Source organism: Hemiscyllium ocellatum, chromosome 4 (genome assembly GCF_020745735.1).
Source record: "Hemiscyllium ocellatum isolate sHemOce1 chromosome 4, sHemOce1.pat.X.cur, whole genome shotgun sequence".
Lineage (NCBI taxonomy): Eukaryota > Metazoa > Chordata > Chondrichthyes > Orectolobiformes > Hemiscylliidae > Hemiscyllium > Hemiscyllium ocellatum.
This window is the reverse complement of record NC_083404.1, coordinates 93,492,745-93,516,843: the sequence shown is the minus strand read 5'-3', so window position 1 is coordinate 93,516,843 and position 24,099 is coordinate 93,492,745. Positions and strand designations below refer to the sequence as shown.

General features: G+C 38.8%; 1 protein-coding gene across 1 annotated transcript in view; it reads right to left on the bottom strand.

The window, feature by feature from the left end:
• The window catches only part of LOC132815447 (RNA-binding Raly-like protein), a 495,989-nt gene extending 477,026 nt beyond the window's left edge, over positions 1 to 18,963 (bottom strand). Inside the window, exon 1 of the mRNA XM_060824394.1 lies at positions 18,708 to 18,963. Within this exon, the coding sequence (XP_060680377.1) occupies positions 18,708 to 18,963 (256 nt within the window). The remainder of the gene's footprint in view (positions 1 to 18,707) is intronic.
• Between the last annotated feature and the right edge of the window lie 5,136 nt (positions 18,964 to 24,099).

Genomic DNA, 24,099 nt, shown 5'->3' with positions numbered 1-24,099 from the left:
GCTTCTTGACACTGACTGAGGAACTCATCACTGCTTCTTTTATCAGTAGCAACTGCAACTTTCACATCCTAGTTCCTTTTAATCTGCCACCAAATATACCCATCATCTCTCTGCCCGACTATTCTTTCTGCCACTTGATGTGCCCAGATTAACCAGTGGCAAGATGGCACTTATCATCAAATTACACGTTGACTTGTCCCTGACTCAACTGGCACCTTCTCCTCTTTATAGCACCTCATCTTGTTCTCAATTCTCATGTAAAATACTGGTTCCCTACTGCAAGCCCAATAATGTAATATGCTCTCACTGAATTTTGCTATAGTCCTTTCTTAGCCTCTGCAATGAACAACTCCACATTCTAATAACTGAAACTAAAATAAAACCTGCAGATGCTGAAAATCTAAGAGAGAAAATGCTGGAGGAACTCAACAGATCTGGCTGTACCTGTGGAGAAAGAGTTAATGTTTCGAGTCCAATACGAAGTACTGATGAAGTCCTATTGGACTTGAAATGCTAACTTAGTTTCTCCCTCACAGATGCTGATGAATCTGCTGATTTTTTCCAGCATTTTGGGTTAATGCTCACGACCTCAGTGCTTTTACCCTTCATTTCAATTCATTGCACTCTTTGTGTTCTTATTCTCCCCTCCTTAATCTCATATAAACCTCCCAATGACCATCCTCTGGACTATGTGAATTGCACTGCTCACTGCTCTAATCATTGTCAATCATAGATAAGGCCTTCCCTGATCATTTCCATGTATCACTCTCAAACTGCAATTCACAAATTTCTTTGTCAATAAAATTGAGACAAACCCAGCAGCCTCTGTCATTCCTTTCCTCATGTGAGCCCACCTGGCTACATTTACTCTTTGTTCTCCTGACGTAGTACTGAACTTGTCTGCTTTTCTACTTTCTCTTCTATCTTCCCTCAATAGACCCATTCTGAGCTCACCTTGTTCCATGAGATGTTCTCACTTGATCTGATCTATCTACATACTAGCCACTCAACATCACTCCCTCACTTCAGTGTTAGTCAATAGTGTTAACACTTCTCTCTTTTCACGCAGTGGCCCTTCCTTCCTCAAATTTGTCTTCTTTGCCTCTCTGTTCAATAAAAAAAAGCTTGCTCTCTCTTTCCTTGGAAACTAACATTCCATTTGCCTTTCTCTCTCTAAAGGTCACTTTTGTGCTGTCATCAGCCAAACTGAGGCCCATTTTTCCCTAAATTCCATACTTAATCCTTCCAGTTTCCACCCATACCATATTATCAAAACAGTTCTTATAGACATCAAAAATAACATGCTCTGCAACTGTAATAAAAGTTAAATATTCGTCCACCTTCTTCTCAAACTGTCTGCAACCAATGACATGGCTGACCTCATGTTCCTTTTCCAATGCTCCTCCTTTCATTCTCATCCATTCATAATCAGAGAATTGCTTGCAATGACTTGCCTTCCTGCTCTAGCACCATTACCACTGGTGTTTGCAAAGTAGCTCTCCTGTTCCCCCTCTTACTTCTCATCTACTGCAGTCCCTTGTTGATATTATCCAAAAGCATGATGGATAGAGCTTGTGGAGGGAATGGGGACTTTGACTGCTGGCTGAAGAGTAGGGGAGACCCATATGTCTTGTTGCTTCAGGAAGGGTCGACAAACCTTGTGCCACTCACGCACTTAGTAGTCCAGATTTAGGCTTTGTCCTCTAACAAGGACCGCAAGGAGTGCAAGTCTCATCCACTAAGAATGCTTTGGTACCCAGGGGCACCATTAAGGTGGTGGTAGATGTTGGTGGTACTCCACTCACTTGAGGTCTCAAATTGAGAGGGGAGCAATGGATGAATGAGTGATGGTGGGAAAGGGGTCATGAGGTGAGCATTATGGGATTGGCATCAAGGGCAGGGGTGTGGTTGCATTCATATTCTTCCTGATGCTGATTCTCTCAATCAGGTACTGAGTGCCTTCAAATATGTGATCACCACCCCCAAAGAGATCATGCAAGCAAATTAGGGAGACACGGTTCCAGTTTTGTGCTCCCCACATGGCAAGTCGCCTTACTACCACTGAGTTAATACGACAGCAATAAGATGCGGCATTTAACTGACCATTAATTGACCACTTAAATTTCTCAATTGGAGGCAGAGTGGGTAAGCAATTCTCAAGCATTCCCATCCCAGACTTCATTACAGTGGAGCAAGATAAGTGTTAGGGTCTTCCCCAGCCACTCTCTTGCCAACTGAAATGCCTTCACTAGGAGACCCACCGGGAGGGTTGGCACACAATTCTACCCAGCGTCTGTTTTGAGATATGTGCAGATGAGAACCAGCTCCTTTTCAACACAATCTCTCTCTACTTTTTCACTGCTTCCAATCTATTGGATTGTTTCTCTGAGATCCAGTACGGGATGAGCTGAAAGTTCCTCCAATTAAATATAATGAAGACCTAAGCCCTTGGTCTTCAATGCCTGTTACAACTCTGTTCCCTAATCCTGTAGTCTATCCCTCTCCATGTTGTCCAAGCCTCAACCAACAGTTTGCAACCTTGGTTTCAAGGTTATCTTCTAACTTTATTTCTCCTACTTAACAGAGACCATCGATTTCTATCTTTTTAACAACTCCACCAATGCTTCCGATTCTTCGCTGCTGAGTCGCTCATCTCAACCTTATTGCTTCCAGACTTGGCTATCCCAATGCATTCCTTGCCAGTCTTTACATTCTACCCTCTGTAAATGTGTCATAATTCCAGAAGGCTGAGATTTAGTCTGCCAATCTGTAGAATGGGGTGGCGATCTTTAGAGATGACTGACTCCCTACCACTAAAACTCACTGGATCGACCTTCAATCAGCGCTTCAGACTCTCAGCAAATCAGAAGGTTTGATAGTAAAGCTGCCAGCCAATCCAAGCTTCTGGGACCTAGAGATTGTCACTGGTGGTCCTTTTAGGGGATCAAACAGGAAGATCATTTCCTTTTGATTCTTGTGCAGTGAGGGTTGTGGGGAAATTAGAGTGTGGGCATGGAGGTGAAAAGAGGGACACCCTGAATACCTACCCTGACCCACTTTGGGGCAAATGGGGTCCACCCTGCAATTTCTGCAGATGGCCACCCTGATTTCCCCACCAGTAAACCAGCCACCTTTCTGCCCTGCCAGGAAGGTAAGTAATCAGGTTGATTGTGAGTTGAGACCATTAAGTGGTCATTAATAGAATATTTAAGTGCTTCAATGGCAGCAGTTTGAGCTGGTCTGCAATGCATATTTTCGCCCAGCATTTAATTATTGTGGTAGAAAGAAGAGGTGATTAGCACAATATTTTTGTCCTTTTCACTATCTATGTCACCTTCAATGACAGGATAATCACATTTGAGTTCTGTTCATCCATCACCCTTTTGCCTGCTGATCAACAGTGATAAATTATTAACCGAAATATCAATTCTCATAATTGTTCTCAAATCCATTCAAGGCTTGGACTCTCCCCATCTCTGTAATCTTCCACAGCCTTACAACTCTCTGAGATCTGCTTTGAACTTTAGTCTCTTGCTTACCCTTGATTTGAAGCACTTCACCATTGGTTGTGATGTCTTCAGGGGCTAAAATCCTAAATTGCCAGATTTCCCTCACAAACCTCAATTTTTCTGTTCTTTTGCTATTTTATTAAGATGTCTTTTTAAAGCTTACTGTTTGACCAAGCTGTTGATCAACTGTCCTTATATCTTCTCATTTGGCTGAATTCAATTTTTTAATGATCCCATGAAGAACCTTGGAACAATTTGTATGTTAAAGGTTCTATATAAATGCACATTTTTATTGTACAGAGACTGTAACTGAGATTTTGCTGAAAGTTTATAATCTGGCTTCAAAATAAGGATCCAACTAACAAAAATCTATGACTTCAAACCAGAGCATGGTGTGGCAATATCCATGCAGATATAATGTGTGAAAATTGTTCAACATGTTTAAATTATGTACCAAGATGCAGTGAGTGTGAATATTAACTATTCAAACAATCATGCAGAGATGTGCATGCGAATATCAATGTTCCAGTGTAAATGTAGCAATGTAAAGTTTGTGATTATTAACTCAGCAGACTACAAGTAGATGGACAGCAGGAGAATATTAACCAACATTTTATCGTCATGTTTGGGGTCCTATTCATATATTCGGTTCATGAATCTGAAGTTTTTATAAAAATATCAAATTAATAAAGTCACAAGACTGATATATTTGGAAACAAAATTGTCCAAATGAAGTTGCTTTGGTTTGGCTCATTACGTATATGATGATAGGGCGGGGTTATCATTGTGCAAAATTTGAGGTGACTGTGAGAACAACGTGTGGTACTACTAGGTCAATAGCTCCCTGATGTTGTGTTCCCACCTCTGGTCTGTTTTCAGTGACTGGACTGTTTTCAGTGAAGCTATTTTTTGGAGGTTGACAGCTATGAACCTGCTGGCAGGAGGCAGTTATTTAGACCAATTAAAGTGCCTACTATGGGCACAAACCACATGCTATTTGGTACTTTCTAAACACCAGAGGCGCCTCCACTGAGACTAAAACCTGGCAGATGGATGGAGCTGGCCTCCTGGCACCAATCCTGAGGCTTGGCTGCTCCAGTTGGATAACCCAGCTGAAGAACCTGCATGCCTTTTCTGTAATAGATCATGCTCCTTCTAATTCATTGATGAAATAACTTCAGAGAGAGACTGGTATTCCGTGACCAAGTCACCCTTCATTCACACGTGTACTGTACATGAGCTCTGACCAGCTAGCTCAAGCCAGTTCCCAGACCGAGGAGACCTTCTGAATCTCCTATTTATATCTGTCAGCCAGGGCTCCCTGATAGGCCCAGGTTAACAACCCTAATCAAGGATCTCATTGTCAATGAGATTCACCTAGCCATGGTTCCAATCACTGCTGTTGCCTCCTTGAAAATTTGTCTCAGGGTCTGTCTTTATTCCTGGGTTCCTGGCCCTCATTTCATCCTAATGGCTGGAATTGAACCTGGGAAGTAAAATCTATGGAATCACAGAAAAGTCATAGAACAAAAGAAAGATACTTAGTCCATCAATGCTAGAGCAACCCGCTACTCTCTTCACTTCCCAGGTAGTCCTGCAATTTCTTTTCAGTCCAAATGCTTATTTGCTTCTCTTTTGAAAGCCACAATTGCACCAGTTTCTTTCAAATCTAGAGAGAATAGTTCCAACTTACCAACCAGAATACTGAATACATGCAGTCCAGAATTGGGCACAGTACTCCAGTTGAAACTGGACCATTGATATGCTTTCTTTTATTGGGCAGAGTATTGAGTACAGGAATTGGGAGGTCATGTTGCGGTTGTTCAGGACATTGGTTAGGCCACAGTTGGAATATTGTGTGCAGTTCTGGTCTCCTTCCTATTGGAAGATATTGTGAAACTTGAAAGGGCTCAGAAAAGATTTACAAGGATGTTGCCAGCGTTGGAGGTTTTGAGCTGTAGGGAGAGGCTGAACAGGCTGGGGCTGTTTTCCCTGGAGCGTTGGAGGCTGAGGGGTGACCTTATAGAAGTTTACAAAACTATGAGGGGCATGGACAGGATAAATAGGCAAAGTCTTTTCCCTGGGGTCAGGGAGTCCAGAACTAGAGGGCATAGGTTTAGGGTGAGAGGGGGAAGATATAACATAGACCTAAGAGGCAACATTTTCATACAGAGCATGGTACATGTATGGAATGAGCTGCCAGAGGAAGTGGCAGAGAGTGGTACAATTGCAACATTTAAAAGGCATTTGGATGGGTATATGAATAGGAAGGGTTTGGAGGGATATGGGCCGGGTGCTGGCAGATGGGACTAGATTGGGTTGGGATATCTGGTCAGCATGGACAGGTTGGATTGAAGGGTCTGTTTCCATGCTGTACATCTCTATGACTCTATATAGCTTCCTTGCTTTTGTACACTATGCTTCTATTGATAAAGCACTGTATTATTGCCACTTTCAACAATTTGTGTACCCATTCCCACAGATCTCACCGCACTGAAACTGACACTCCTGTGTTCAAATGGCATTTTATTCTTCTTGTTCCTTCTTGCACCAGATGATAGTATAGTCATTGCTTCTCAACTATTTCTCTACTGACACCAATCCCTCTCATCAAATTTTCAAAACTCTTTCATCCCCTCCATCCTTTAGATTATTCTTATTCCAATTTATATTAGGACAATTAAGCTATTTTAAAATATATGCTGCTTTGCATAAAGAGGATGACAGAATTCATGATTACATGATACATCTCAATAAATCCTGGCATTTATATTTTTCATATAGCGGTAAATAAGTGTCACCATAGCAGGAACAAAGGGCTTTGGTGAATGAATTTTTTTCCCTAATAAAGAAGTGGGAGATTTAAGACTTTACTTTCTTAATACTCAGAGGACTGCAACAGGACTTCACATTGAGCTAGACAGGGTTTTGGAAAATCAAGGAACATTATTTGTAAGCTATAGCTGATTGTGTTGGTCTAAGGAAATGAAGAGCTATGTTCAATTATCTCTGAAGATTTCAGGGAAAAATAAATTTGTGCTCATCAGTATCGACATCTGTTAACTGGGATTTCAGCATGCAATATCCAATCTCCAACAAACGCAGGAGTCTTTGATCACTTTTCTCTGACAGTGTTAGCTGGCTGGGAGAATGGTGAGACCCTGTTGAGGTACAGAGGAATATTTTAATGATATAATGGGGAAAAGTGTCTTGGTTCTTTGATGGTATAAGATCAGGATTTCAGCTAAAATTTACTAGCTGTGAAATTGCAAATGTAAGGCCAGATACATTGGATGCTACATCCAAAACTGCAGCTACACACAAAATCATTATCAGAAATGTATCATTGTCTTAATTTCTTCTTATAATCATCTGGTGAATTGTGATTTCAGTATTAAACATCGTTAATTCATTGTCAAGATGGGGGTAGAGCATGGCTCCCAAGCTGGGGCTTGCCTATACCCCTCTCAACCCTTCCTATTCATATAGCCATCTAGATGCCTCTTAAATGTTGCAATTGTACCATCTTCTACCATATCCTCTGGCAGCTCGCTCTAAACACACACCACCTTGTACGTGAAAAGGTCCCTTTTAAATCTTTCCCCTCTCACCCTAAACTTATGACCTCTAGTTCTGGACTCCCCCTCCCCAGGGAAAAGACTTTGTCTATTTATCCTATCCATGCTCATAATTTTATAAACCTCTATAAGGTCACCCCTCAGCCACTGAGGCTTCAGGGAAAACAGCCCAATCCTATTCAGTCTCTCCCTACAGTTCAAGTCCTCCAACTCTGGCAACATCCTTGTAAACCTTTTCTGAATTCTTTCAGGTTTCACAACATGCTTCTGACAGGAAGGAGACCAGAACAGCACGCAATATTGCAGAAGTGGCCTAACCAATGTCCTGTACAGCCACAACATGCCCTCCCAACTCCTCTACTCAATGCTTTGACCAATAAAGGAAAGCATACCAAACGCCTTCTTTACTATCCTATCTACCTGCGACTCTACTTTCAAGGAACTATGAACCTGCACTCCGAGGTCTCTTTGTTCAGCAACACTCCAGAGGATCTTACCATTAATTGTATAAGTCCTGCTTTGATTTGCCTTTCCAAAACGTAGCACCTCACATTTATCTAAATTAAACTCCATCTGCTACTCCTCAGTCCACTGGCTCATCTGATCAAGATCCTGTTGTACTCTGAGGTAACCTTCTTCGCTGTCCATTACACCTCTAATTTTGGTGTCATCTGTAAACTTACTAACTATACCTCCTATGTTCACATCCAAATCATTTACACAAATGATGAAAAGTAATGGACCAGCACCAATCCTTGTGGCACACCACTGGTCACAGGCCTCTATTCTGAAAAGCAACACTCCAAAACTACCTTCTGTCTTCTACCTTCGAGCCAGTTCTGTATTGAAATGGTTAGGTCTTCCAGCATTCCATGAGATCTAACCTTGCTAACCAGTCTCCCATGTGGAACATTGCCGAACACCTTACTAAAGTCCATATAGGTCACCTTTACCGCTCTGCCTTATCGCTCTGCCTTAATCAATCCTCTTCGTTACTTCTTTAAAAACTCAATCAAGTTCTATTTCTTTATTCTCCTACATCTTTGCTAAGAATACTTACTTCTTTATTTTTCTGTTTCTGTTACTAAGATTCTGTACCTAGTTACTTTATACCTACCAAGGTCCTGTGAGTGGCGATTTTGTATGCTTTTCATTATACTTGGGTACACACGACAATAAAATCTAAATCAGATTTAATGCATTTGCACCAGTTCAGAATTTACAAACCCCAAACTGACATAAGATCACAGCTTTTATTTTGTGATAGAAGTGATGGCAAAGCTGTTAGTATTCATCATCATTACATCCATAAATGTGACAACAGCTTCCAGGGTTGGCACATGTCTAGTTAAGCACAGAAATCCAGAGGTTACAGTCACCAATACTATGTTTCTTTTTACGTTGATGTCCTCCAGATCCCAATGATGTGGAAACACTGAACAGATGCTCTTTCATACTACCAGGCTCACTAAATCCCTTTCCTATTCAAGCAGCATGCCTTATTGTAACGATAGACAAAGTTCATAATTATGGCTGAATATCCTCACTCACCCTGAAAAATAATTAAATTGGTGCAATGTCAAATTTTTCTCTTGGACAACTAATCATTTTTAAAACAATGTTTTCAAAATATATTTTATCTCGATTTTATGCCCTGATAATTTATTTCACTTTCTGTGAAAATTTAATGCAAAATCAAGAAGTCAGTGTGTTTGACATCTCCATTTGTTGTCTGAGAAAATATTTCAAAGTGTTTGACTGCTTACTTGGCTTAATGATATCTCCCTTGTCAAACCGCTGGAGCACCCCTTAATTTGACATCAGAATCAAACTCATGTCTCTCATGTTACAGAGATCACCAAATCTTTGTGTACATCTTTCTTCAATGTCAGTGGACAGCACTGTGTTTTTACAACCATCTGAATACTGAGCCATGGGTGTGAAAGAGCCTTCAGGTGCCTTTGTCTGTTTCCAACATACAACGAGTAATGCACTCACAACAGAAGGGAAAAAAGCAGGATGACAAATCCTTTTGTTCATCATTTTATATTGTTATTTCTACGATTCTGAGCATCACAAGTTGATAACATTGATGTTTAAAGGGCGCAACAACCTCAGTTGATAACATTTCTTGATTTTTGTAAATTTGCCAGATTTGGAAATAAATGCCTATATTCTTAAAAAGGAAGGCAGAAACTTACACAAGTGCACAACTGCAGATGTAGGAACTTAATATTCAACAGTTTTTAATGTGATTCAAAACAAATAACTAAAGCAATTTCAGACTTTAGCCCATTAATTATGTTTTCAGAATCTCTGCAGCAAAATTCAACAGGCGTCTGACTGCTATAAGATATGCATAACATTGACAAATGTGTCACACATTGTAACTTCATATGTCAAATACTTTATTTGATTAAAAGGGAAAATTAGCATGATGACTATGTTTAATCTGGCAACACTAACTGAGAATTTACAAATCTGTAGAACTTTACATAAGGTTATTGCTTCAAATTTCAGGATCACAATATAGCAGCAATTCAGTTGAGCTGTCACAGCAGCATTCAAACCACTGCCATTCTAAAACAAGCACAGTTTCTTTTATCTGATACACTGCTCCTTCAGAAACAGCAACACCAGCAAAGTGACTTCATGTTATACTTGCATTATGAAGTGAGCCGAGAACAATACAAGTCGGCATAATTTAGGCATTTTACAATATTTTGCCCAATCCTGACCGAGATACAATTTTCTGTTAAAAACAAGATGGTTCCCTCATGCATCTGTGCACTTTGAAATACAAGCCATTAAATTGGCAACTGCATTGCCCAAAGATGGTTTTCTGATCTTCTTTGACTTCCAGTGAGTTAATTACTTCAAAATATGTTTTTGACAATTCTCTGTGCAATGTATTCCAATAATTCTCTTTGTGACCTAACAGCTACTTTAGAAGTATCTGATATTGTAGCATTGAAGAATGGCCCTTTTAGTGGGTACCTGAGGATTATCCTTGGGCATCTCAAAATCAAAATGAATTTTGTTTTTACAAATTTATAAGGAAAATGTGGCGAGTCAAACAATTTGTACGGCTGCTTGAAAACTGATTAGAATTATTGTCAAAAGAATAAGGAAATTACTGATTTGCTAAATAATTACTTTGCATCAGTATTTACAAAAGAGGAAGATGCCAGCTTTTTGAGTATTTGAAGACAGAGGTATTGATTCAGGGACCGATGTCACCCATAATATTATTTTTAAAAATTAATGAAGAAAATAATGTCACTAAAGAGTGACAAAAGCCTTTGGTTTCCATCCCACATTTCTTTTGAAAGAAAAGGACTGAAACATTAATATAATCCTAAACATAACAATACAAAGTTTTCCTAATTTTGTAAGTCTGCTTTAAGATAGAAACATCACATATCACAAAGGGAGAAATCAGGAAATTATAGATCCGTTAGCCTAACTTTAGTTGGTGGGAATTTATTGGAGTTTATAATTAAGGATGAAGTGTCAGGACATTTTGAAACTTTCAACCGATCAAACAGAACCAACATGGACTTGTCATGGACATGTTCAAAGTAGAAGACAAGAAGATGTGGGGAAAAAAAGAAAGTTGATTATTTCACTGAGGATCTAAGAACACAAGGAGAAACCACATGATGCAGAAAAAAAAGTAGCCAATGTCCAAGGGAGTCTACAGTCAAAGGATGACATTGTGTACTTGAATATGATCTCGGATTATAGATGACTTTTAAGGCAAATAGTTATTCAATCATTTTGTCACATCCAGCAGTATGGGATAAAATTCTATTCTCTAGAATTGGTTGTTTGACATTGTCTGAGGATCAGGTAATTAATTGCACTTGATTTCGAGTTGTACATTTTTAAAAAAAATGACAGGATTCCTTCACATTGATCAGCAACAATATCTGGAAGGTATGAAAACTTGATCCAAATATTTATAAACTGATATGCATGAATTGCGAGCAAGGATCTATCAGATGTTTGATTAGAAACAATAGGAGATCTGGGTCCATTCTCAGAAGCTGGGAATCAGCAAGGAAGGAACACCTGATGCACTTCAAGAAAATTCAAACATCACCTCAGAAAGACAACCAAGCCTTTTAATGATCATATCAGCAGCTATCAGCTTACATGGTGTTCAGTTGTTTTGTGAGTCAGTATTTGACTAGATTCTTGTTGACAGTGCATTCTGCATATGGTTAATTCACAAAACCACTATGTCCTCAGTAGTTGAAAGAATTCTATGCTGAGTTATTGCAGTAAGACCAGCATGTTACTGCAAGATCTGTATTATTTTCCATAGCTGTCATTTACACTATGACCACAGGAAGTGATGAATGTAGAACTGATAACTGTACTTTCTTACGGTCATCATTTTCTTTCTTCCAAATATGAATTTTAGTAAGGGTCTTTAATTTCTACTTAAGTGTGTAAATTTAGATTGGGACAGACTATATCATTTCTTGAATGTGTACAGAGATTGTTGTATTAAGGGCTAATTTACAGCATTACCACAATGAATGAAGCCTTTTACTGAAACTGTGTCTCTTTTAAAAGTCAAGCTGTTTCTTTTAGCTTCTTCTACATTTCCAACTTTTGCTTTGCTTACATTGGGCTACTTTCATGCCTTTATCTCACTTGTAACACATTCATATGTTCAACGTTTCCACCCTACACCAAAGCTATCAAATTAGTTCCACTCTCCCCTTTCTTTCCATAGTGCTAAACATGATGTCCCAGATCTTTCAGGCTGTGGAAAGTTAGAGTCTGGACTTACACCCAGATATACTTATCAGGACCCCTCAGATGTTCCAGTGCAAATCCATAGAAATTGCCTAGAAATTTTAACTTCCTGGTGGGTAATTGCCCACCTCCCCAGGATTCTGCATGAATGCACGTGAACCTGAGTTTTCAGTCAGAGACATGGGAGAGAGATTGGATTATTTACCTGAGTTGCAAATATCCAGCTCATAGTTCATGAATTGGAGTATATAATCTTTAGTTTTACAAGCTAAAGTTGAACAGTAGAAAATTGGATAAAGCAATTGAAATCTGGTGCATTTTAAGAAGTTGGGGCTACATTGCTTGCAGCCAGGAAGGTGAGGTTATTAAAATTCTGGGCTTTATTGATTGTCTGAACACCTACAATAAATAGTAGTTCATAAGGTTACTCACATTCGTCGAATGGAATTAAAATAGAAGCTAGAGATGTAAAAATGGCAGGTGGCTAGCTTAGTTACAAAACAAAATAGAATAGAATCCCTACAGTGCAGAAAGAAGTCATTTGCACCATTGAGTCTGCATTGACCCTCCGAAGAGCATCCTACTCAGATCCACCCTATCATCGTAACCCCACATTTTTCAAGGCCATTCCACTCTGCTGACATATCCCTGGACACTTTGAGCAACTTTGTATGACAAAGTCAAAAAATGTGGCACTGGAAAAGCACAGCAGGTCAGGCAGCATCTGAGGGGCAGGAAAATCGGCATTTCGAGCATAAACCCTTCCTCAGAAATGTTGGTTTTCCTGCTCCTCAGATGCTGCCTGACCTGCTGTGCTTTTCTAGCACCACACTTTTCGACTCTAATCTCCAGCATCTGCAGTCGTCACTTTCTCCTAATCCATAAAATCTGCACATCTCTGGATACTGGGAGGAAACCAGAACAAATCCACGCAGACAGGGGGAGAATGTGCAAACTTCACACAGACAATTGCCCAAGGCTGATGTTGAACCCGTGATCCTGGCACTGCAGAGTAAGCAGTGCTAACCATTGTGTGATCCCAGTTGGAGATGTGACATCTACAATGCTTGTATTAATGGCAAACCAAGGGGCTGTGGAGCCATATGTGGTCAAAACTATTCAATGAACAATAAAGGACAAGTTAAGAAGCTCAGAGCAAGGTATGTTGTCAAAGAGATGGATGGAGGTCAGATCTCTGAGTTCCATGTGCAACAACGACTTCCAGAGTGAGACGTCAATGCTGCGATTGGCATGCTTGGAACATCAGAGAGAGTGTGCACCTGTGTAACTTAAAGGAAGAGCTCTAAGATTTTCTACTTTCGATTTATCTGGGGGTGGGTCACAGGAAGGGTTGAGAGGAGAAGTTAATTCTTTCTGGAAGCTCGGAGAGTGATTTACATAAAGGCAGTGGATTTAGACTGCATTTTTGAAGCCATCAGTAGACTCCAGACAGTCAACGCAGAAGTCCCTGGAAGCCTTTCATAGCTCATTGATGCTGAGAGTGGGGTGAAGGAAATCAATGCACAGTGTTTGCTTGATGTTGCAACTTAGAGAAATTCAGTGACAGATTTGCAAGCTTCTGTTTGATAAAAGTTGTAAATGTGACAGTAATTAAATGCTAGGGAGCAGTCTCAGGAATCCTGGGGGGCTCAGCCTCCAGAACATCTCAGGATGTATACATAGGGTACCATGGGCCATCAGCAGCAGCAGAATCAGACTTCAACACATACTGCAATGTCATTGCCTGGTACATCCCCAACTCCACCATTACCATTAAGGCAGGGAACCCTGCCCTGGTTTAATGAAGAGTGCAGAAGGGCATGCAAGGACAAGCCCCAATCATGTTTAAAAATGGAGCTACAAGACTACTTGCATGCCAAACAGCATAAGCCGCAAGTGATCAATAGAACTAAGCAACTCCACAACCAATAGATCAGATTTAAACTCTGCAATTCTGCCACAGCTAGATCTGAACCATGTCGGACAACTATCAACTCACTGGAGGGAGGATGAGACTCCATAAATGTCCCCATCCTCATTAATTGGGGAAGTCCAGAACATCAGTGCAAAAGAGGATTAGGCTGAAGCATTTTCAACAACTTCCAGTCAAAAGTACTGAGTGGATGATCCATCTCAGTCTCCACTAGAGATCCCCAGATTCAAAGGTGCCTGTCTTCAGCCACCTTGATTCACTCCATGTGACAGCAGAAGTCACTGAATACTGCAAAGGCTATGAGCTGTGTCAAAATTCTGTCAACAGTCCTGAAACAGTTCTGCATCCAGTCAAGCTATTTCACTACAGTTATGATGCTGGCACCTACCTGACAAAGTGGAATAGTGCCCAGGTCCTGTACTTGTCAAGCAGGACAAATCCAAACATCCAACCCGCTAATTACCACATAATCAGTCTCTTCTCAATCATCAGTAAGGTGATATAAGGTACCACACCAACAGTATTATCAAGCAGTACTTGCTTAGCAATTATTTATTCAGTAACGCACAATTTCAGTTTTGCTAAGGCCAACCAATTCCGCACCACCACCATATAGAAGGATAACAGCAGCAGATACATGGGAACACTCCCACCTCCAAGTCCCTCACCATCTTGATCTTGAAATTTATTGCCATTCCTTCAGCGTTGTTGGATAAAAATTCTGGATATTTGGATTTGTGAATCTACCTGCAGCAAATGAATTTCAGCAGCTCACCACCGCCTCCTTAAGGGCAATTAGGGATTGGCAATAAATGATGGGACAGCCAGCAACACCCACATGTGGTGGGTGAAAAGCATGTTTATCAGCATTGATTCATTCTTTTTTTGGTAGACTATTTTTCCTCACAATGCAAGAAATAGCAAAACAAAGTCTAAAATTCTGGAGGAAGCAAAAATATTAATAAACCTTCTAATAAGTCTTATGTTAGTTCCTGTGTTTCATTCATCAAGTTTCAGGAGCTGAGTCTTTGGAGCTCATTCAGTTTGCCTTGGGTGAATATCAAACTGTTTCTGCTAATATGACCAACTAAGAGTCTGGTGTAACACAGCATGGATAAATGATTTTCATTTAGTTTGCTTCAAAGCCTTAAATTTAAGTCTAGAACAACTTAATGACCAATCTGTACAGCACAGTGAATACAATAATAAGTACTTCACTTTTTGATTCTTTAAATTATGAGTAGCATCGAAGTGATTGTTTCATCATATGAAGATTTCTGAGCCAGTGTGACATCATTTGGATATTGTGAAACACAGAAGACTTCTATAATTAACTTTGTAGCTATATCTTTTGGCCCTCAAGATAAAACATTGCTTTGTGGGTCTTCAAATTCCATTAATTCCATGAAGTATATTTAAATGTCATATTTATTTGATACTTTCATGTATTATTTTCTTGTTACTGAGAATCCTCTGGCAGGATTATGAAAATTCAATATATTTGGCATGGCTGTTTAGCACAGATAGGCAGCTCTAACAATTAATATTAAGAATGACTTGCCTCAGACACCTTACTACAGGTCAATTTATTTAAGTGTTTTAAGCAAAGTTGATCAGTAATCAATGGCCTATATTGGATCTACAAATTAAGTTCCCAGATTGGAATTAGTTTATCTTGGTTTTGAACGTTCTGATGCCTAGATATTAACAATCTTGTGTTTATCAGCATTCTACACTCTGCATGCTGATAAACGATCTATGGTAAGCATACAAACCCCTTAGCCCAGAGAGGTCATTCTACACAAGACTACAGCTATTGATGTACTATTTCAAACACTAGCTGAACTAATGGATAGATAGATGGTGCTCAAAACAACATTCATGAATAGTAAAACTATAACTTTTTTTTAGAGAAATATAAGCATATCATAAAATTCATTCCTAAATGGAAAAGATAAATGCTGCCAACTTTAATTTATAAACAGTGAATTGGAAAAGCTTACTCAGAAATAAAAACCTATGTTGGTATTCTGAACCATCTATTAATGATCTTGAGAATCCACTTTCTAACAGTGGCTTTAAAATGTTCCAGGGAATTATGGTCCATGAACCAGGATAGGATAAAAAGACAAAGTCTTTTCTCTGGGGTCGGGGAGCCCAGAACTAGAGGGCATAGGTTTAGGGGGAGAGGGGAAAGATATAAAAGAGACCTAAGGGACAACTTTTTCACGCAGAGTGTGGTACACATATGGAATGAGCATTTGGATGGATATATGAATAGGAAGGGTTTGGAGGGATATGGCCCGGTGCTGGCAGGTGGGACTAGATTGGGTTGGGATATCTGGTCGGCATGGATGGGTTGGACCGAAGGGTCTGTTTCCATGCTGTACATCTCTATGACTCTATTCTGTACAATGTGGTACAGCATTACTCTGGAGAACAAATTAGTACAACGATTTTGTTGAACTAGGAATTCGATCCAAGAGACATTGGAGTTCTTTGGTAATGAGCTAAAGTAATCCTGCAAGATAGAGCATGCAGCAAAATACTAAGTTTGTAAGTCATTTTTTCAATAATGTATGGAGCTTCCTTTAATAGAGTTTAGAAGCAGCAATTACATTCCAGACAATATTGACTCCCAACATCACGTACACTAGAACTGCAGAACAAATGATGATGAAAAATTTAAGATGCTGAAAAATATTCTGGCAAATAGAGATATAGAAATAATTTACAACTGATTTGTGTGCCAAAAACACAAACACCCTGCAACATAATTCAACATTGTTGGTTAGATGCAGAAGTTTACATGACCCATAATATATCCATTCTAAAATGAATAATTTCTTTACAACTGAATTATTGTGTAGCTAGATTGAAGTGCCGCTCCTATACATATCTTTCCACCAATATTCCTGCATAATGTATCAGGTACCAGGCTTTGCCTGGATACTACATTCAGTGATATTTGTTGGCATGTGTATTGTCTCTTGTGTACCTAGCTAAACAACATCAAAGAGAATAAGGAATTAGTGAAATCATATTAGTTAAATACATAAGAATTATTTTTGGTTCAGACAGACATCATTCTATTTTAAGAAATCCACATCTAATATTAAAGAATATCAATTGCATTTCTTCTATTGTTCATTCACTTACTGCTCAAAACTTTGTCTTTTTTCATTGCCCAAGTATTTGTTTTGTCCCATCTGTTTGGCTAATTTCCTTATTTTCTGTTATTGCTCTTTAGCAACAAGAGTATGAAAAAAATGTTTCTACTCAACATACCTGAAAAAAACCATGTGATCAAATTCCAATTTAAGAAAAGCAGTGAAATGCAGCCCCATATCTTTGCACAAACCATGCAATTCAATACTATTAAAATAATATTTGGCATGTAAATATGAAGTCTAAAAATTGAAAATGAACTATGAAGTTGAATTTAACCTACTCCCTTCACAAGTATAACATAGACCTTGACAGGCATCCATATATTCTCTGTTAACAAGTACAATATTGCCCAGGCAAGCAACTAGGTAAAACTAAAACTGACATTGTTCACAGAGCATATCAATTCTTTTTATCATTAGAACTCCCAGCAATCCTTGCATGGCTACCCATCCCAAACTCAAGACAAACATAAGTTTATTTTTGTATTTATAGAATTCCTGTTGTCTTCCCTTCAAAATTCAAATGTCAATTTTACCTTCAGTAAAGCTTTTGTAGTTGCACTTTCACTTTTCTTCACAAAGGTGGTGGATTAATTATATATTGTACTTATTAATTATCCAAACACCAAACTGAAAGCACTAAACAATATAAAAAAGCAGTTCACTGTTCAGATTAATAATTCATGAATAGAGATTACAACAATCTTATTTATTTGCCAAGGTGTTGTTCAGAGGTTTCTCAGTAGTATTAACACAAATCTCTGAAAACCTAAGATGGGTTGAAGTGATTTTTTTCTCTCTGAGTTCATTTGACAAGCATATGTAATGGTTTTAAGTGAGTCCACTATTGAGGAATAAACTTCTCAATTCAATAATTTTAACAATGAAACATCAAGTGCTTTTGTTTCTCAACATATTGCTGTGATTGGACTTGTAATTCATTGCAACATAGGAGAATGGTGCTCATTTTGAATTTTCTAGCCACACGAGAAATTCGTGTTATAGATTGGCTCACTGTTAAAAATGACCACTTTTTCTTTGCTGGAAAACAAAAAAAAGTGGCTTCTCTAACAAGCAATGAATCCACAATGCTGTTTTATATCTTTGCAGCAAGTTCTTTAAGTTGTACTGATCAATTTGTGATGTGTCCATGTGGTGACAACATCTCTTTTGAAGAGACAGAGAAAATGTTTAAACACTGAAGCAAACGTGCATTTACAAAGAAACTGATGGTATATTATGGTTAGATCCCCATTAATGTGCTCATTATTTTTAATTAAAATAAGAATCTATTCAAGGATGTATTGTTTTCAAAAAGCCACTTGTGTTTATTAAAGTGTGGTAATTAGACCTGTTAATTCCTCTTGTTAATGCATTTATAAAATTCGATTTGTTTTGGCAATCTTTAGCGAATACTATTTGTTGTTGGTTGTTCCAGTCAAACCAGAGCTGTAAGGCACAGTTCTACTTTTCCTTCTGTAGTTCTCTAACAGTACCGATTCAGACACAAGATAAATGATCCGCAAAGACAATACATGCATATCCCATAATAAGGGTGGCATTTTCTAATACATCAGAAACTTTAATCATTGTGTATTTTTTGCAATTCTTTCATTAACAAATTAACCATATCAACTGAGCCACTTTGTAATGCACTCTTTGCAATGAACAGACTTTGATGTGATGACTTATCTATCATATTGATCACCATAAAAAAACAAACAAGTATAAAATAAGGGCACCTTACCAAGAGATTGTCCGGCAACTATTCTGGAATTTTCCCCTGCCACTGCTGCACGTGCATTCCTTTCATTCATGTATTGTACAAATGCATATCCTTTGTGCACAGAACAGCCAACTATCTTTCCATATTTTGCAAAAATTGCTTCTATATCTGCTTTTTTCACAATGGCAGTGTTGAGATTGCCAATGAAGACTCTGGAGTTGATAGATCTGGGATCATTCTTATTGGTAACATTGCTAGTCTGTGTTTTGCCAGTCATTGTAGATTATCTTCGCCTAGGAGAGAAGAAAAATAATTCAATACCCAAAAATTATGACAGCCATTCCGCTGTGATAATGAACTTTAAATCAAAGTCTCAAAGAGCAAACATCTTTCCTCCTCTTTACGTCCATAGGGCTCTTTCAACTTTCTGCTTAAAACTCATCTTAATATCCATTATTTTCTACCAAATCTCCAATCTACTCAGTTGGCAAATTAGTGTAATTCAAATTGCACACAGTTTGGAATCGGTACTACTTCAAGTAATGAATTGTTATGATTATCATTCTGCTAATAATGACCAGACATGTATCTCCTGAATTTAAACAATTGTGTTTAGCATCCACGTATTATTTTACCTACCAAATTAAGATCTACTTAATGTGATTCTTTAATATGATTCAAAGAAAATGCTGACAAAAGAATCATTCAAAATTATTGACTATTATTTCCCCACAACAAAATGCCACAAAAATGTGTATAAAAGGCTCATCAGAAATTATTGATTATTATTTTGGAAATATTCTGAGACAAGAAATTATACTGTAAGGCTAGAGCCAGAGACACACTGTTTCAAGTTGACACGAGTGAGATTGATATTCCCAGTTGTAGCAGGAAATTTGTCGTGCACCCACATTCAACTCATGGTGTGTGTGTGTGTGTGTGTGTGTGTGTGTGTGTGTGTGTGTGTGTGTGTGTGTGTGTTGTCATCATTGACATATTGGGCAACATTGACCTCCTTGGAACACTAAGTAGAAAAATCATAGAAGGATAGTCTGTGTTTGAAGGGTGGAAAATTAAGACCTCATCTCGAGAAACAAAGGACTCAATATGGCCAAGGAGAAAGGGAAAATGTTCTCTTAGAGCAAGTATGGATTAACAGTCAGATACTTTTCATATTTTTCTGTGGCTTCTTACCCAATAGCCATCTCCAATTTGGAAAACCTCTATCAAAAGACTGCAGCCATGGAGTGGGCTGTCAGGATGAAAGATGGGGAATTGGAAGAAGGAAGGAGATCATGGTGAGTAAGGCCATGGCAATGAGGGATGTATTGCAATGATTATGGTGGTCAGTGATGGGTACCAGCAAAATTGAAGTACGATCGCCTGCTCTTTCTCGCCCAAAGGCAAAGGCAAATGCAGGCTTCTTATGAAGCCAAATGTTTTTGTCCCCCATTACCTGTCAGGTTTTCTGATTGACACTAATTAAAATCATGCCTCATTAAAAGATTTTAATGGCTGATCCATCTCCTCCCAGTGGATTTGTCACTGGTTCTCAATCTGCTTATGTTGGAACTGGAAGTCAATGGCTCCTTGAAGACAAATTCAACATTTTTGCAGTTTCTTTTTAACTTTCTAACCATCCAAAGTCGGCCATTTGTTTGAGATTAAATTCATCCCCAATATTTAGGAGTTAAGTAGTAACATCTATGGAGCAAGGTCATGATAACAGCCACAGCACTGATCATGACACAGTTAGTATTGATTAATTAAGAACAAGTTAGATGATTTTCCTTTACAGAGAATAAAAAGTTGCCTAATTTGAAACAAGGCATTTGATGAATATAACACATCTGGGAGCAAAAGGTGACTGAGCTCCTGGTTTGCAGGGTTCTCCAGGATTTGCATTTTCCTTCTGTAGTGTCTGAATCTGGTGCAGTTGTCAAGATTTACTTTTATGATTAACTTCGTTATCATTGTATCATGCAACGACAGAAATAATAGGTGAAGTAGATAGATCTTGGCATTTTATTGTTTAGGAATTCCTATTTGGTTGATCATCACTGTTAACTCTGCCCTCATGATCTGCTATAGATGGAGTTACAGGCTTTTTACCTTCAACAAGGTATTTGTACCTGATGAGGTGATGCTGACATGAAATCCAATAATCTAAGAATTTGATGTGAGTCTAATACTGTAGTACTGAGAGATCAATAACCGTTTATTGCCGCTCCTGGTATTTATATATATATTCCACTGCTGTGTCTAGACTAGTACGTAGCAATTTGGTTAAAACTTGTAGCATGCTTTTTCCAGCAAGTCATGTTGCAAGTGCATCCAGTAAGAAGAAGACTGGGGCCTTTATTCGATCAGCCCATGTACCATGATACAGTGGTTTTATCATGAGCATGTTTCTAAAAGTTGATTGCATATTAGTTGTGAAACATAAGATAACACTGTACAAGCAGGAATTGACATTGCAGCATATCATTTTGTGACCACACTGACAGAACAAATATCTTTCAGGGCATTTGGGCCACCAACAGATGCAGGGACTTCAATAGTAATGTAATTGCGCAATAAAGGGCTCTCTAAGTTCTGAAGTAATCAGCAGTTGAATGGAATTTTGTTGCCCCTTCTTACCTGACTGCCTTGATAAATCTGTCAGAGTCAGACTGAATGTAACTAGTACAAGGCAAGAAGGAGCCTGACTTTGAGAGCCAAAAGTAATTCCACATAAAGGTTATAGTGAGTATAATTCATCTTGAAGAAGATTGTAAAAGGCAGCAACTGTCGCTTCAAAATCTTCTTCACTGTCATTAATCAGGGAGCCACTCCTGTTCTAGCAGACTGTTGGAGAGTGGAGCAGCAGAATTTGACAGGACATGATCTGTGGCATTTGTTATGACAAACAGTTCTTTCCTGCTTTCTCTCCTCTTCCAAGTCCAGTTCTGATGGAATGCTGCATGGAGTTGCCATGGTGGCCAACAGTCTAGAATATTAAGTTGACCGTAAAGGAAAATAAAAGCACTGTTCTCCTTGCTGTCTCTCAACTCCCTGCTCTATTTGTGCACGGTGACCATATCAGATTGATACTGAATTTTTGTGGGGAAAAGAAGTCTAATCGGTGACATAAAAATGTTATACCACATGAATAGTGTAGGCGAATGCTCTTAAGGTGATGATATTACCGGCCTGAGTTATTCAGTTACCGTCAATTGCTATAACAAAATATGGAAAAAGAAATCATAGAAACAGTAAAAACAATAGTTAGAATAATAAACAAAATAATGGGATAATAAACAAAAAAGGAAACATGGAAAATGAACAAGCAATAAACTGAAAACTCAAGCCAGAGGGCGAAGGTCATAGCTTTAGTTTACTATATTTCAGCTTTCTGACCATTTCAGTGAAAACTGCAAGATTGCTATGACCATGGGCTGAATCTTACCAAAAATTGGGACAGTGTCACTTTTAGGGAACTTCATGGAGAGTTTCATTCCATGAGACTTGGGCAAGTTATCTCACCCAATTCTCTACTGCTCCTCTCAATGGCACCACACGCACTCTATCATGCACTCAGCTGTGGTGGAAGTGCTTGCTGCTGGGATTTTGGGATTGCTGCTGCAATACAGTTATTAAAGCCCATTTGTGCACTGGGTCAGGTATCACAAGGTATGAACAGCCCTGCTCATTTGCTGTGTGAGAAGGATCTACTCAGAGATGGCCAACAGAAGTAAGCTGGCAACCCAATTTGCTGATAGGCATCTGAAGAGCATGGCAGACAGGGTAATAGAAAGAAGGCCATCATCTTTCCTGTAGATTGGTACAGGAGGCAACTTCACCAGATTTGACCAGCCTGGTCTGAAATTGTCACACAGGTCAGTGAGGATTTCACGGATTGGAGAATGCCCAACAATGTAGGAATATGGTTCATAGCCTTGTGCAATAAACACAGAGAATACTGAAAAAGCCCAGCAGGTCTGACAACACCTGTGGAGAAAGAAACAGGGTGAATGTTTCAAGTTTGATAGAACTCTTCAAGAAGATGTCGGAAATCTAAGCTTTCCAATTGCCCCACATTTTCCCAACTGACTCACCACTGTCCATGATCTTCAAGGGCTGAAAAAAAATCCTCTCATTTCTCTTTTACCAAACCAGTCCATAGAGATATATGGTGTTTGGGGAATTTGCTAAATCCATAAAACTCAATGTGATCAGTAGTAAAATTTAATGTTTTTCACTGCAAGCAGAGAGGAAGAGAACAACCTAATTCTCAACAATAATAACCCTCGTCAAGCAAGTCTGTGCATATCTAATAGCCCGAATGCTTTTCCCAATATTTGAATTAATGTAATAATTTAAATACTGAATCTAATTCTGTGACATCCTTGGAATTTGGTGAATGAAAATATTCATTTATAGCTTTACTTCCAGCTACCTCACTCTCAAATGATTTCTGGAAGCATTACGAGTGTGGCAAATGCAATGATTAATCTACACCTTAATAACTTAGCAACAAGCTTTAAAATGTAATGATACTACATTTTCATGTGTACTTCCAAAAGCATTTCAATCCAAACATACAAAGCAATAAAATTCCTGTTCCCATTAGTATCTGCAATATTGTTTTAAATTTTTCCATCAACCAAATGTCTGGCATAAAAATAATTACTGTGTTTATGAATTTGCAAAGCAAAATTTCAAGAAATCCTGAGATGTAAGCTGGAACAATAACCATCATGCCTCCAGCCACAACTACCTCCAGCTCTCACATTAAGAATTGGAGATATAAATTATGAAAATTCGGTGCTCTGCCGCTCCTCTTCTGTAGACTACAGTTACAACTACATACCATTTTGGATAGTGTCACATTATTCTATTTATCCAAAGGTTTGGTAAAATAAAAACATGTTTGTGGTGATTGTAATGAGGTCAGTCAGATGGGGCTGACTGGGGTTGTTAACCTGGTCCACTCAGGGAGTCCTGGCTGACCGATAAGGCCAGAGGTGTCAGACATTCTGTTTACTCTGAGAGAGCTTGATCAGTGTCAAGGTCTCCACATGTAAAGGATAACTTGGTGACAGGATGCTGCCCTCTGTGGAGTTTTTTCAGTGGTGATGAAAGAAAAGCATTATCCTGAAGAAATTCGCTTGCAACACTTATCTTTGAGTTGGGGTAAGCATTTTTGTCATCATGTCATTATTTGGGAAGCTAAACTTGCTTGATCCTGCCCTCAAAAACTGGGCCCAGGATGTGCAAAGAATGCATTATTTTTTTCTGAGCAAAAGACATTAGGGCAAATGAAAAGCAATGAGTAATTCTCCTAACAGCTTGTGGAAATACAGATTTTTCAAATATTAGGAGCCTAAATTTCCTTGAGACACCAGAGACCAAAACCTTTCAAGTGTTGATG